The 13085-nt window shown below is 45.4% G+C and overlaps 6 protein-coding genes across 6 annotated transcripts; 4 read left to right on the forward strand and 2 right to left on the reverse strand.

Moving 5' to 3' along the window:
- Positions 1-362: 362 nt before the first annotated feature.
- On the reverse strand, positions 363-1766 carry I206_103023 (uncharacterized protein; the record flags this gene model as incomplete). The annotated part of the gene is made up of 4 exons (XM_019153737.1): positions 363-736; positions 794-1250; positions 1338-1463; positions 1530-1766. 4 exons carry the CDS (start codon positions 1764-1766, stop codon positions 363-365), a joined length of 1194 nt encoding a protein of 397 aa, XP_019013898.1.
- A 530-nt stretch (positions 1767-2296) lies between these two features.
- Positions 2297-2857, forward strand: I206_103024 (uncharacterized protein; the record flags this gene model as incomplete). Its single annotated transcript, XM_019153736.1, has 4 exons — positions 2297-2357; positions 2420-2493; positions 2564-2639; positions 2703-2857. The coding sequence occupies 4 exons, from the start codon at positions 2297-2299 to the stop codon at positions 2855-2857; spliced, it is 366 nt and encodes a 121-aa protein (XP_019013897.1).
- A 740-nt stretch (positions 2858-3597) lies between these two features.
- On the forward strand, positions 3598-5189 carry I206_103025 (uncharacterized protein; the record flags this gene model as incomplete). Its single annotated transcript, XM_019153735.1, has 13 exons — positions 3598-3651; positions 3723-3762; positions 3818-3879; positions 3985-4050; positions 4109-4178; positions 4238-4274; positions 4330-4367; positions 4427-4526; positions 4581-4614; positions 4671-4717; positions 4784-4911; positions 4968-5077; positions 5133-5189. The coding sequence occupies 13 exons, from the start codon at positions 3598-3600 to the stop codon at positions 5187-5189; spliced, it is 843 nt and encodes a 280-aa protein (XP_019013896.1).
- Positions 5190-6052: 863 nt separating this feature from the next.
- I206_103026 (uncharacterized protein) lies at positions 6053-7942 on the reverse strand (the record flags this gene model as incomplete). Its single annotated transcript, XM_019153734.1, has 7 exons — positions 6053-6315; positions 6384-6494; positions 6553-6760; positions 6822-7091; positions 7152-7344; positions 7399-7681; positions 7744-7942. 7 exons carry the CDS (start codon positions 7940-7942, stop codon positions 6053-6055), a joined length of 1527 nt encoding a protein of 508 aa, XP_019013895.1.
- Positions 7943-8638: 696 nt separating this feature from the next.
- I206_103027 (uncharacterized protein) lies at positions 8639-11221 on the forward strand (the record flags this gene model as incomplete). The annotated part of the gene is made up of 9 exons (XM_019153733.1): positions 8639-8778; positions 8830-8914; positions 8970-9315; positions 9381-9790; positions 9844-9938; positions 9997-10178; positions 10240-10415; positions 10489-10669; positions 10728-11221. The coding sequence occupies 9 exons, from the start codon at positions 8639-8641 to the stop codon at positions 11219-11221; spliced, it is 2109 nt and encodes a 702-aa protein (XP_019013894.1).
- Positions 11222-11867: 646 nt separating this feature from the next.
- On the forward strand, positions 11868-13075 carry I206_103028 (uncharacterized protein; the record flags this gene model as incomplete). Its single annotated transcript, XM_019153732.1, has 5 exons — positions 11868-12100; positions 12182-12466; positions 12536-12598; positions 12677-12799; positions 12925-13075. The coding sequence occupies 5 exons, from the start codon at positions 11868-11870 to the stop codon at positions 13073-13075; spliced, it is 855 nt and encodes a 284-aa protein (XP_019013893.1).
- Between the last annotated feature and the right edge of the window lie 10 nt (positions 13076-13085).

Raw genomic sequence — 13085 nt, forward strand, 5'->3', positions numbered from 1 at the left:
AATTCATTAATGATTGTACATGCATCTCGTTTGTTGTAATATATCCTCTCGCTTATGGCCTACCTAGATGATTTACAGTGTAGAGAGCTGATTTAGGATAACAACACAATAGGCTTACTGATGGTCCACTGATGGTCCACTATGATGAAGTACATCTTCGGAATAGAGATCCAGGTTGGTACATATATACTGCTTGTACTCTACGAAACGCGTTTGTCGGGCGTGACGGACGAAACGAGTTAAAATTCATATGCATACCATATATGTACACAGCGCAAGAATTAACAACGAGGACAGGTTGTACCGTCGACTATACTTATACAAAACTTCGCTTTTAATACACCCTTAATTGGCAGTTCTTTCTATAGAGGCTGTAACACCCTGACACCTTGGTTAATCACCTCGATGTACTTGACACCTGAAACCTCCACCTCTTTCAAGATTTTCTCGGGCTCATCAGTTGGATGTCGAGTGTTGATAATTGAGATTTCTCTCCATTCCTTGTTGGTGGGAATAGGAATACCTTTGTCTTGAAGTACCTTGAACTCCTTGTAAGCACCTTGAGACTCGAAACAACCCTCTCGTTTTATGAGTGGAGAATCCCAACATGGTTGCATTCTGAGGTCACCTTTTGAGCCGTTGAAGAGCACGATAGAAAGTCTCTCGTAGGTCTCTTGAGATGGGGGAGGGTTGTGTACTCTGTGTCTGGTTGCTCTGAAGTGGCCGCCGGAAACAACTATGGGACAAAAGACATCAGCTCGTTTCCGACTATTATCCATAGGCATTGACTCACGTTCCAGAGTATCACCGATGTTGACAACCAAAGCTCCGGGCGAATATTTGACATATCTCCAGATACCGTCTCTACCCCACAGTTGTAAACATGTGACTGGAATGGAGAACAGTAAAGTGGTAGTGCCGAAATCGGTGTGGCCAAACATTCTTAGACCTTCGCCCATACCCTTCTCTTCGTTTTTGAAAGGGTGGAATAAAGCATGTCTGAGATACCCTTCATTGATAGGTGTGGAGCCTTTGGATTCCACATTATCCCATAGGTAATCTTCTGGCATCTCCAAGACTAAACTCAAAAGCCTTAATAATCTTTTATTGACTGATTGGGTCAAGTATTCGGTGAAGGCTGTGATCTCATCCATAAATGGGTGAACGCAGTTTGGGATTTTATCAAGAGATTTGTACTCTTCCTCGTAGAAGTTGAATTGGGTGATACCGTCGTATTTTCCTTTGACCGTCTGAGTAGCGTAAGAAATACAGTTAGCCATGGTATCAATGAAACGTTACAGCCCATTTCATGGGTCTTAGGTGGGACATGAACCCACTCTCCAGCCAAAAGGAGGTTTGTATCCAGCGTAAAGTCCACCTTGGGGATCCCAATGTAACCTATCTTTATCTTCTTCAGTTATATTTCTGTGCAGGTATTGAGCGATCGAGAACTGCCTGTGAAGCTATTATTGGATGTGAAATTAGTATGTTTCCGTCTCTCAAGTATCGGGAAGGGAAACAAGACTCACTTGCTCGAGGTTTATACCGTAGTTGACTAGATATAAGAAACCATCATCTCTGATGGCGATCTTGGCAGTCTCAACAAGTTGGTCTCGAACTTTGGGATCTGGCGAGTCGAGTAAAGACAAGTCTATGGAGCGAAGCTTAGCGTAATCCAAATCTTCGGTAGGAGCGGGAGGTGGTTGCCATTGGGGAACTTCGGGCTTTTCTGAAAAGTTTGTGGGTGGGTTGAAAGGAGCAGCCATGGTGGAAAGTTTGGAATGTATTAAGTGTTAAAAACTTGTGGGAGTACCAATACGTATGATATAAGCGTATTATATATCTTTATTTGGGCTATTGCAATCTGGTAAAATGGCTATCGCTTCTATCCCATCACATCATGCGTTATCAGCCCCCGTCCCACCTGGTCAGCTCCCGAGGAATGCATTCGGTTGGACATCGGGGACCCCCATATCAGAACGTCCGACACTTAGTGGCTTCACCTTTTGAGCGAAAGGGAGATAACGAGACCAGCGCGCTGTTATCTGTCCCCGATATAAATTCCGAATCTTGCTCGGGGAACTTTCAGGGTCGAAACCTGGTATTGATTCAGGCCGCTATCATTCAACCGGTAATCTGACCGGAATGATTGGGTACATAGTGATACACCCTTAATTGTGGAATACGTATATATATAGCTATCACTTGCTGAGATGTATCTTTTCCGCATAAGTATCGAAAAATTTATTAGCCTACTCCAATTATCCAAAAACAAAAATACAAGTTTATTTCAAAAATGTCCGCACCTACCAAAGTCACTGTCTCCAACGACCAATTCCCAATCAAACCCCACAACAGTACGTTTTCGTTTCTTGCTGAAATAACGTCGTGTTAGCCGCTTACCGTACTCGTCTATCAGGTCCTGCCGTTAAGGTCGGAAATCTCGTCTTCTGCTCCGGTCAAGTTGGGATGGGTGAAATCAAAGCTGCTACTGTGAGTTGTAAGAATAAAACGCGCGATATCTCTTTCATCTTAGGCTGATTGTCTTCTCTTTGACGAGTAGCGTGAATCTTTAGGAAATTTGCAAAAGGTTCTTGAATTATCAGGATCATCCTTAGACAAAGTCGTCAAATACACTGGTGAGCTTCCTCTTCTCTGTCGCATCTAACGATCAAGCTAACGTCAAATTTCGCCTCGCACAGTCTTCCTCAAAGACATGAACGAGATGCTCACCATGAACGAGGCTTTTGTTGCCTTCTTACCTGATCCTAAACCCGCCCGAACCTGTGTACAAGTCGGTAAATTACCAGGTGGACCCAACGCCTCCATCGAAATTGAATGTGTAGCCGAACTTTAAGCGGCTTGTATTCAGTTGGAAGGGGTAATCATAGTGGAGTTCAAAAGCATCATAGATATATACATAACATATGCATCACATCATCAGCATAGACCTTTATTCTTTCTGGGCTACACAGTCACATCAAAGCTGGTCGACGTTTAAGCATGCTCTGAAATACCTCATGTCACAAGCTGCCCGTATTTGCTCAGACCGGGTCCAATTGTGATTAGCTGTGGAAAGATCCCTACAAACAGCGTAGGCATATTGCTTTCGCTCAGGCATTCATGCTTTCAAGCCATGGGGCTGATGATCAAGACGATCATGTCCCTCAGTGTCGGTGCTACAAGAAATGTAATCCGATTCGGTGCAATTTTCTGCGGCGGCTCGGCTTTCCGGTCCACTGAGCTCATACGGTTTGGATCAATTCCAGGTACATTCCCCATCTAATCCCGGTCGTCCCCCTTGATCCAAATTTGCCAAACCTTCCCTAGACTTATCTCGATCGTTGCTGATACCACAAACCATATCATCTGATCTAGTCAGGCCATTGTTCCCCGAGGTTCTCCCCGAGAATTCCCCCCGAGATTCGCTCTTCCGGCCGTCATGTCAAGATAGTGAACGCGTCGAAGATAGCCGAAAATTACCGATGTCTCCAACCGAGACAAATAACATCTGTCAAATCGTTTCAAACAGCACATCAGATGTCAATCTTCTACCTAGCAGAGTACCGAAAGCGACTGTCACCCTCGAGAAGCGATATGTCAGATTCAGACCGATTCAAGATAGAAAACCTGTTCTCAGTCGCGGGTCAGGTCAGTGCTAGATCGTGATCACCTGGCGAGCTGGATGCACATGTAGACAATAGAAGCTGATTTCGCAATAGACCGTGTTGATTACAGGGGGCGGTAGTGGTATAGGGCGGAGTGAGACACATCTTGTGTCAATGTCCACTGATTATGCTTACGTCGAGATACACAGGTCTGACCTCAGCTTTTGTCGCTAACGGTGCGAAAGTCATTATTGTTGGAAGAAGACTGGATGTGCTTCAACAAGCCGCTACGGATATAGGAGGGGATATCATAAGATGAGTCAGCCTTATCATAGGGGTCATTCAATAATGTCGTTAATCTTGAAGTACTGTTCAGGGCGATGTCTCGACAAAAGAAGGTGCTGAAGCAGTTCTCAAGCAGTTGGAGGGAAAAGTGCATTGTGTGAGCTTTCCTGCGTGCTGCCAAAACCTTGCTTGAGGATACTGACATAGCAAAATAGCTGGATACTGTCATCAACTGTGCTGGTATATCTATACTCTTCAAGACGCCATCGCATGAAGTGTCTGACCGTGAGCTTTGTTCTTGCTCCTCCTCAAAAAGCCTGCTGATTGGGATAAATTGTGGAAAGCTGAAAAGGTTCACGAGACTCTGGCATCGGTTGAAAAGTTGGTGTTGCATCCTTCAATCACTTATTTGATAATATACTGACGACTGCAATAGTGAAGACTGGATTAAGACTCATCAGGTGAATGTCAACGGTAAGCCTGGATTGATACCTCGACCACAAACTCCGTTGCTCATATTTACTGCTTGACAGGACCATATTATGTGACGGTCTCTGCAATCCCCTTACTGCGCCGATCCTCTAATCCGAACGTCATCATGATATCATCTGTTGCTGGACTGGTCCCTCAAAGGTATGTGCTTGAATCACTGTTTCATCAATTATGCTGACTGTTTTTCTGGTACAGAGGTAACAATACGTTCACATACGGTGTTTCCAAAGTGAGCGCGAAAAAGACCAGTCATCCCTTGTATCCTCGTTACTGACCTTGAGACAGGCTGGAGTTATACACCTTTCATCTATGCTAGCGGGCCGGCTTCATCCGTTAGTATCCCATGGGCCCAACATTTTGTTCGTAATCAATGGATTGTCAAGCTAATCCTGGTTTAGTCTGAAAATACGAGTGAATTGTCTATGTCCAGGTATTTTCCCATCAGAAATGACATCAACAAAGGATGCAAACGGAAATATCATCTTAGGCGATATGGGAACTAAAGCGGTGAAGCGAAGTACGATGGGTAAGTGTTCATGCCAGAATATCTCACACGACGACGCTCAGCAGGATATGGTTCAGGTCGCCCTGGTTTGCCCGAAGAGATTGCTGCTCCTATAATACTTCTGGCTAGTAAAGGTGGAATGTACATGAATGACACATGTATCAACGTCGACGGCGGGCGGTGGCTGGTGAGTGGGAAATAACGGAAAAGATAAACCGAGATAGACTGACCTAGTCGATCAGGTCATGAAAGGTATCTACGATGGTTATCGTTTACCCGACGATTCCTACATTGATTGAACAACGATGCATGACATGCATCAAATTGAACATGAGCTATCGAAAGTCCGCGTTGTATGCATGATATATTTGCCCCATATTTTCGGGCTTGTGAGCCATCGTCGTTTTTGGCTAACTCCTACTCTCACACGTTGCAAAAAGGGGTCTTTGACCTTGAGCACACTGTTCTTGAACTGGAAAAAAACAGATCGTGCCCTTTCGGTTTGACATGGATACATCCAGGCTCTCTGATCAGACGAGACGAAAAGGAATTCCACGGAAGGAAGGCAGAATAGTGGTAGGTCAATCAGCCTGGAGCGTTCCAGCGAATGTCGCCGAATTTTGGAATAAGACAAGCCTTATAAGGAAGACAAATCATAATACTTCGTTTTCCTCCTTGTCTTTTGTCTGTAAGCATTATCACAGCACATGTATTCGCTGAGCTTGATCTATGCTGCATGTGGCCGGAGATCCCAAGTAGCTCAGCTACGAGGATACGATACTGCACTTGCCAAGCGGATACAGTAAGTGAATGTGGCGCATTTCGGATCATCCCATGCAACTAGACTATGCAGGTCTGTTTGGACAATACTGCAATTATCCAGATCTTCGTAAGCAGCTTTGGGCTTGTCGGGTAGACAAATGTGATAGCTCATCAAAGGTATCGTAACAATAAGCATGCATAGTATATGGACTTCGAACGTAGGGCGGAAATGTACCTCGTGTACCGCTATTCCTGGTATATAGGTCGACTATGGAAGAATGAAAACAACTCGTGGCTCTCTAGTGATGAACAGCATATAACTTGGGTGATTCCACCGATCCTCCGCGGCTTGAACAATCCTTTTGGCGGAGGGTTTACAACCCGGGCACTGATGATGCTTTTACAACATATATCTGAAACCGGGCTGCTCTTTATCAGTCAAATCCCTAGCAGCAGCATCCTCAGGTTGGATCATGCTGGATGGGTCTTCTCGGGCCTTCTTGTCCCTTTTCTTGTTAGCGTAATAATTGACTAATCTCAAGACGAGTAAATCGACCATCGCCAGACCGTAAAAGATCGTCAAGACCATTTTACCTGTTCTGTAGTGAGGAGCAGTGTGCGCTTGGAAAGTTTGTGGACCAATCCAGTTACCGATACCGTAAGCTAACAATAGTATGCGGATTAGTTCTGTAACCTTGCATTTCTTTCCATTTGATCCAAATAGTGCTCACCAATGATCTGAACGGCCCCAGCTGTGGCTTTTTTAGTATATCCTACAGTATTGACAGAAAGAGATGTCATGAGAAGACCCCAACCAGTACCAGCAGCACCGTTGAGGGAATCTAGCACCGACGAAGTCAGCTGCCTTGTACCTGGTCAACCTTGAAAGATATAGCTCACATCCGAACAACAGTACGCCTTTGTTAGTTTGAGGGGCTTCAAGCATGATAAGACCACCGATGAAAGGTAAAGACATGGCAAAAATAGCGAAAGCAGTCCGATCTCTGAATCGATCTGACAAGTTCATGATGATGAGCTTGCAGGACATGTCGATAGCTCCTAGAGGCAAGTTGAATAGGAGCGAGATTCGTTTACTGTATCCAAAGGACTGTACAATTAAAGCATGTCAACTACACAAGCGAAACCTGCTTAGATGCGAGATAACTCACGTTGATGATAAGGGATCCGAAGGTACCGATACCTCCATTGGGGATATTCTGGCACATGGAGAACGTGAAGTACAGGTAAGTTCTTGGATCGAGGAAAGCTTCTTTTACTTGGTACCATTGCCAGACGTAATTTCCAATACCTTGAGCATTCTCACTGATTCTGTCCACAGCGATCGCTTTTTCACGGTCGGTCAACCATCCGACCTTGATCTGAGAGTCAGGTAATGTGAAGAAGTAAGTGACTCCGGTGAAGAATGTAAGTAGTCCGAACTATTCAGAAAGACAGTCAGAGCTGTCCCTGTGGTCTCATCACTGACGGGCAAAACCTACAAGGATGTACAGTACCTTCCACGCAGGAATGGCAGGATTCTCGAGACCAGAAAGACCGTAGGCAACAGGGGAGACGATGATAGTAGCGAGACCGTTAGCCGCCAAAAACAGAGCCATTCTTCCAGCCTGTTCTCTGCGTCGATACCACATGGAGATGATGAGGACAAAAGCGGGAGTAATTGAAGCTTCGAAGCTGTGCTTGGAGATCAGTCACATCCTATTCACATAAGACAGTGATCCGACTTACAAACCCAAGAAGAAACGACAGATGAGCAGACCAGTATAATTATGTACCAGAGCATGACATGCGAGGATGATGGACCAAGCGATGATATTGACAGCAATAAATTTACCAATTGGCAACCTCTTCATGAGGTAAGTCGCGGGGAGTTGAGCGGCCAAATAACCCGCGTAGAAGATTGACCCGCACCATGAGTATTCTTGCGAATTAAGGTTTAGATGGATATCTTGTCGGATATTCATCAACGAAGCAAAGGTCAAAGACTGCTTATCGGCGTATTGCAGACCGTCTGAATAGACGAAGCCAGTATGAGCCCAACTATCACCGTTTCGAGGATGGTTGGCCACTCACAAATCCAAATCAGCATGGGCATGAGTCTCCAATCGATTTTGCGTAAAACCGCTTTACTTTCCTCTTCAGTGTATTCGACGTGCTCGTAATGGGCCCTGGCGGCCAAGTCAACGATGACACCATGTGTTTTGGAGGTTTCGTCACCGTATGGGACCTCCTGTGCCGTGGTCACGTCGACATGTGTTTTTTCTTCAGCCATGATGATGTGTCCTTGAAATCGTTTACTGGGTACAATTGACAAGGTTGAAAGTCTTCAGAGCCAATCGTCTCTTGATGTGTCTCTTGATGAGAATGGGAGGGAATATCTTTGGACTAACTCAAATTCGTCAATAAATATGTAGTCGCCTCATCCATGGGATGAACTGGATGTTATCAGAAATCAAGATTGATTGGTCTCCCCGACAGCTAACCTCGGGGTTCGTCGGGGAACTGGAAAGTCACGTTGATAAGGATTTACGTAAATTACTCTTTTAGTTAATTTCGCACTTGCCTTGAATCGCCGATGGATTTTTTTGATAACTCTGATTAACGGCGACGGGACTTTCCTGCGACCTGGGCTATGTGGGGTAGGCATCAAAAGGTCCGGTCCGTTCGAACCGATAAGAACACTGGTAAAACCCTGACTTACGACCAATGACAGGTCTTGGATTAAATTGCAACAAATATTCTTCGGGTAAGTGATCTCGGCGTGACATCACCAATACGCTTTTACTTATCAGCTGACCTTTTGATCGTTTTGAATGCGCCAAGATCCCCATCACCATTTCACACTCCTCCACCTTTCTTGGGACATAAAGACCCTTATCGGTACACCCGACTGCAACCCCGAAAGTACACCTTTCAAACCAGTAAATGATCACCCATTGATCCGCTTAACACAGATAAGCATTATACTATGGGTCGCTCAAGGTCATCATCACCGTCTAAGCGGACGCGATCTCGAGCCCAAACGGTCGATTTGCAGGTCCAACCGGATAAACAAGGTAATAAACGTCAGCATCAAGCTTGCAAGTATTGCCGAGAACATCGAATCAAGTGGGTGCTTTTGTAATAATAAGTAGAGTGTCTAACACTTTACCTGCTTAGATGCGCTCCAGTTCCAGGCGATGGCAGATGCAAAAAATGCATAGACCTCAAGCAAAGCTGCGATAAATCTTCAGCTGCACCCAAGGTATGCTTAGTCTCGCTTACAACAAACCACCTGAGACTGACACATACATACAAAGGATGATCGACCGCGCCGTCGAACCTTATTCAAGGGGGCAGGGAAAGGAGGATCATCGTTGTTACGAGCGCAAGGATACGAACCGAGGTATTTAGGTAGTTCCAGTTTGGCTATCTTGGTATGGAAACATGTCCCGCAAACGAGCGATATCATTGACAGGCTACGAGGAATCGATGATCGGTACGACCTGCATCGAGGGTCAATAGGAGGATTGGAGCAGAACGGCTTGCTTATAGGGCAAGGGGAATCATCGGCGGGGAAGTCGGAGAAACCGGCGCTGATCACGGTTAGTATGGTTCAAGCAAAATTGATGCAAGAGTTGGGCGCGGAAACCGTATTAATAAGCTGTAAGGATGTTGCCTGCTCAAGTGAACATATGCAGGTACTTACGATGATGAGTGTTCATTTTCAGTATACGAAACCTGTCGAGACAAAATAATACCTCTATTCCCGGTGATATCGGTATCTGAGAGTTTGTTAGCGGACAAGGCCAACGATGCTCATGTGGACAAGTACGCGCCGGTCGACCCGAAATCGACACCACCAACCCCCTTGCCACTGGTAGTAAGGATGCTACACTGTGCTATAGCGTCGAGGTCCCGAGAAGTCCCCGAATCGATACAACGAAGTCTGCAATCCTCCCTTCACAGCTTGTTGCTAGGTCCCGAAATGCAGAGAGTAGCTTCAGCAAGGTGTCTAGGTAGTATACAGGTGCTCGTGTTACTGAGCATGTGCGAAGATCTGTGTGCTCCCGATGCCGCAGATGCGAGCGAGAATGTTTGGCAAAACATTGGCATTGCCGCAAGAATGGGGTTTGCCTTGGTGAGTCGATCGATTACTCTCATCAGATCACTCCGGCTTACGGGAAACGATAGGGTTTACATCGAAATATAGCGACCACTCACGTCCCATATTTCCAGCTGAACAGAAGATTGAGAGTCTGGGGAGCATGTGTCAGTATGGACAGGTGGTGAGTTATCCAATTCAACTCAAGTTGGATATGCTTGTCATTGACCTTGTATTTGTAGGACTGCTATTCGAATGGGTCGGCCATTCATGGTGGACCCAGCGGATTGCGATGCTCCATTACCCAGACATTATGCGGATGGCATTCGAGATGGAGATTTGACAAGCAAGACAGAACCACTATTCCCCTGTTTTAGATTCATGGCTGAATTCACGTCCTTGAGTTTGCTCCTTGGTCGGGCACGTAAGTTTGTTCCGTCACCTAGAGATTTTCGTGAGAATGACAGTGTATCGCCCCAACCTAGATCGCTTGGTAGCAAGTCCATCAGGATTGCAATCTGCAGATGACCTGAGCTTGTTGATGCTTCAATCTGATATCGATAACTGGCTGGCAAAATTACCGCAGAGTTGGCCGTACTCTATCAAGCTGGTCCTTCGTCAAGCTCCGTTGCTGATGAATCTCTTCATCGTCGTACTGGAGGTATGCCAAGCATTGTAACCATATATGACAATCGCACTACAAGAGATCTGATATTGTATTCATCTTCGCGTAGTTCACATTCCAACGAGTCTTTTTGTGGCCTTCCACTCCCATCCCTTATCAAGTCTCCTTCCGGCCGTCAAGAGAAAGATGGGTGAATTTGTGTCAACGGGCTGAACAAGCCGTCTATTGGTTAAACTCGCCTGACGGCGCATATTATTTGGATGTCTGGTCGATAACTGTGTACGCTGCTTGTGAGTGAGCTTTGTGAATATCTCCGTACATAAGTTGAAGTTGATCGGCTTGCTGTAGTCTGTTGCGTAATAATTCACCTCAAGGTGTTCGAAGAATCGAAAGATCCGCATCATCAATGGTTATTAGAGATGTCAAACACTATAATACAGCAGTGGGCGTACCAGCAGCCTAACAACCAGGTCAGAAAACGACTGGCATCATTCTCAGATCTATTGATGTCTATAGGAACCGGTGCAAATATCTCTGGCAATACCGCCAGCAGTAATACCGGTAGTGGTATCAGCAGTAGCATGAATATTCCTGTTCAGTCTGGGGTACCGCCTCAACCAATACACCAAATGAACACCGATGTACACAAAGAAATCGATGTGCAAGGGCTATTAAATAATCCCTTTTCAGGCCCTACAAGCGCGCATCAATTCGATGGCTATACTTTCAACAGTGATATCGGGATTGACGGTAGTGGGAATAACATCAACCCGATGGAGATGTATAACCAGCTGTCACTTTTGGATCAAATGGGTTTGGCGGAATTTGGCTTCGGATCATAGTAATCTTGTCAACTTGCTTTGTACTCATTGCATCTTATGTATCAGCCATACCAATATTTGTAGTACTCTTGAACCTGACTTCACTCTCATATGATAGCAATGTGACGTCCAAATCGAATGAAGGCAGTGACGTCATAACATTTCCTGACAAGAGTCGACCCTCTCAATAGAGTCACATCAGTAAGGTTATGTGAAGCAGACTGGATAGATCGTCTGACCAAACGCAATCTGCTTACTGCTCAGCATCTTGCAGTGATTAGTCTTGATGATTCGGTCAACTGATCAAACAATCCGACATCTATTCAAAATACTGTTATCGGACCGGTTATCAAGATTACGTGAGAGGTGAACGATCTACGTTCCCCGAGTCAACCCCGAAAGTCCCCCCGATAAGATATTTAGTTCAAAAGATGAACCCCCAACTGGAAGACGGGTACCAGATGGATACGGAAGATTAAAAGACACCGATAGATGATCGAATATGTGAGGAGCGAAATCTTGTCTGTGAGGAATTTTGGATACATTGGAATCAGACCTTCCAAACTTTTTTGGCTGATAAAGAAGAATCTCTGAGTTTGATAACTACACTCGTTCAACAATAACATAGTATTGCGGTAAACGTTCCACGCTCAGCAGTCTTATCACCATGTCTTTCACTACAATCGAACAAGCACAAAAGTTCGCGACCCCTAACCCATTGAAGGAAAAATTGGACGCGGGTGTCTTAGCTCACGCTTTGTCGATCAAAATAGTCAGTAGTATAGAAGTATTGGGATTCGCAAAATCGGCAGGATATGATGCTTGTTTGATCGATTTGGAACACTCACCATTTGGTCTTGAGACCACAAATCAGCTAAGTTGTGCGGCTTTGAGTCTGGGGTAAGCAAAGTTTGACTACACTTCAGCTTTCATGTACCATCAACGGCCGACGAGCTGACAAATCACATTTTTCGCGCTTAGACTTACGCCTATAGTGCGAGTGCCTGCCAATACTTCCGATTGGATATCACGTACCCTCGATGGAGGTGCGCAGGCCATCATTGTCCCTCATGTCAACTCAGCAGCAGAAGCAGCAAACGTGGTCAAATATGCCAGATTTGCACCTCTAGGTGAACGATCAGCAACTGGCACAATGCCAATGCTTAGATACGCAAATGTTCCTGCAAAATTCGCAAACCCTATTTGTAATGATTTGGTGACTGTTATATGTATGATCGAGACTGAAAGAGCCTTGGAAGATGTTGAGTGAGTATCTCTGTAATTTGAAGGATATTCAAAGTTTAAGCTCACCGCCTGTATGCTGGTATTCAATAGCTCAATTGCCGCTGTTGAAGGCGTAGATGTCTTGCTAATTGGCTGTGGTGATCTGACCTCTGAGTGAGTCACTACTCATTGCTTTGAGTGTTTTCCTTGTACGAGTCATGAGCCACGTTGCTTATATCATCTGGCATTCAGTATGGGTATCCCAGGCGATATGGGTAACCCACGGGTAGAAGCTGCTTTCGACAAAGTTTCGGCTGCTGCTAGAAAGGTGTCTGTGAACGGCAGGAAAGTATCCGTTGGGTTCGGGGGACTGCAGTGAGTATCACTGCCCTGTCGAAATCTCACTTCGTATGATGTCACAGTAAACGCCCTCCCTGCGTCACACAGAATCATTGTCATTGCACTTGTTCTTTACACCTTGCTGATTGCCCAATTCGTAGCAACCGGCTCGATCTTGTGGAGAAGTTCGCCAAGAAAAATGACAACGCACGATTTGTCATGGCTGGGGCAGACAACACATTCTTGCTTCAAGCTATCGTTGATGGTGGTTCAGCTATTCAGAAGGTGGAGAATAACATCAAGAACGCATGAGGAGTGATGG

This window comes from Kwoniella pini, chromosome 4 (genome assembly GCF_000512605.2).
Source record: "Kwoniella pini CBS 10737 chromosome 4, complete sequence".
Classification (NCBI taxonomy): domain Eukaryota; kingdom Fungi; phylum Basidiomycota; class Tremellomycetes; order Tremellales; family Cryptococcaceae; genus Kwoniella; species Kwoniella pini.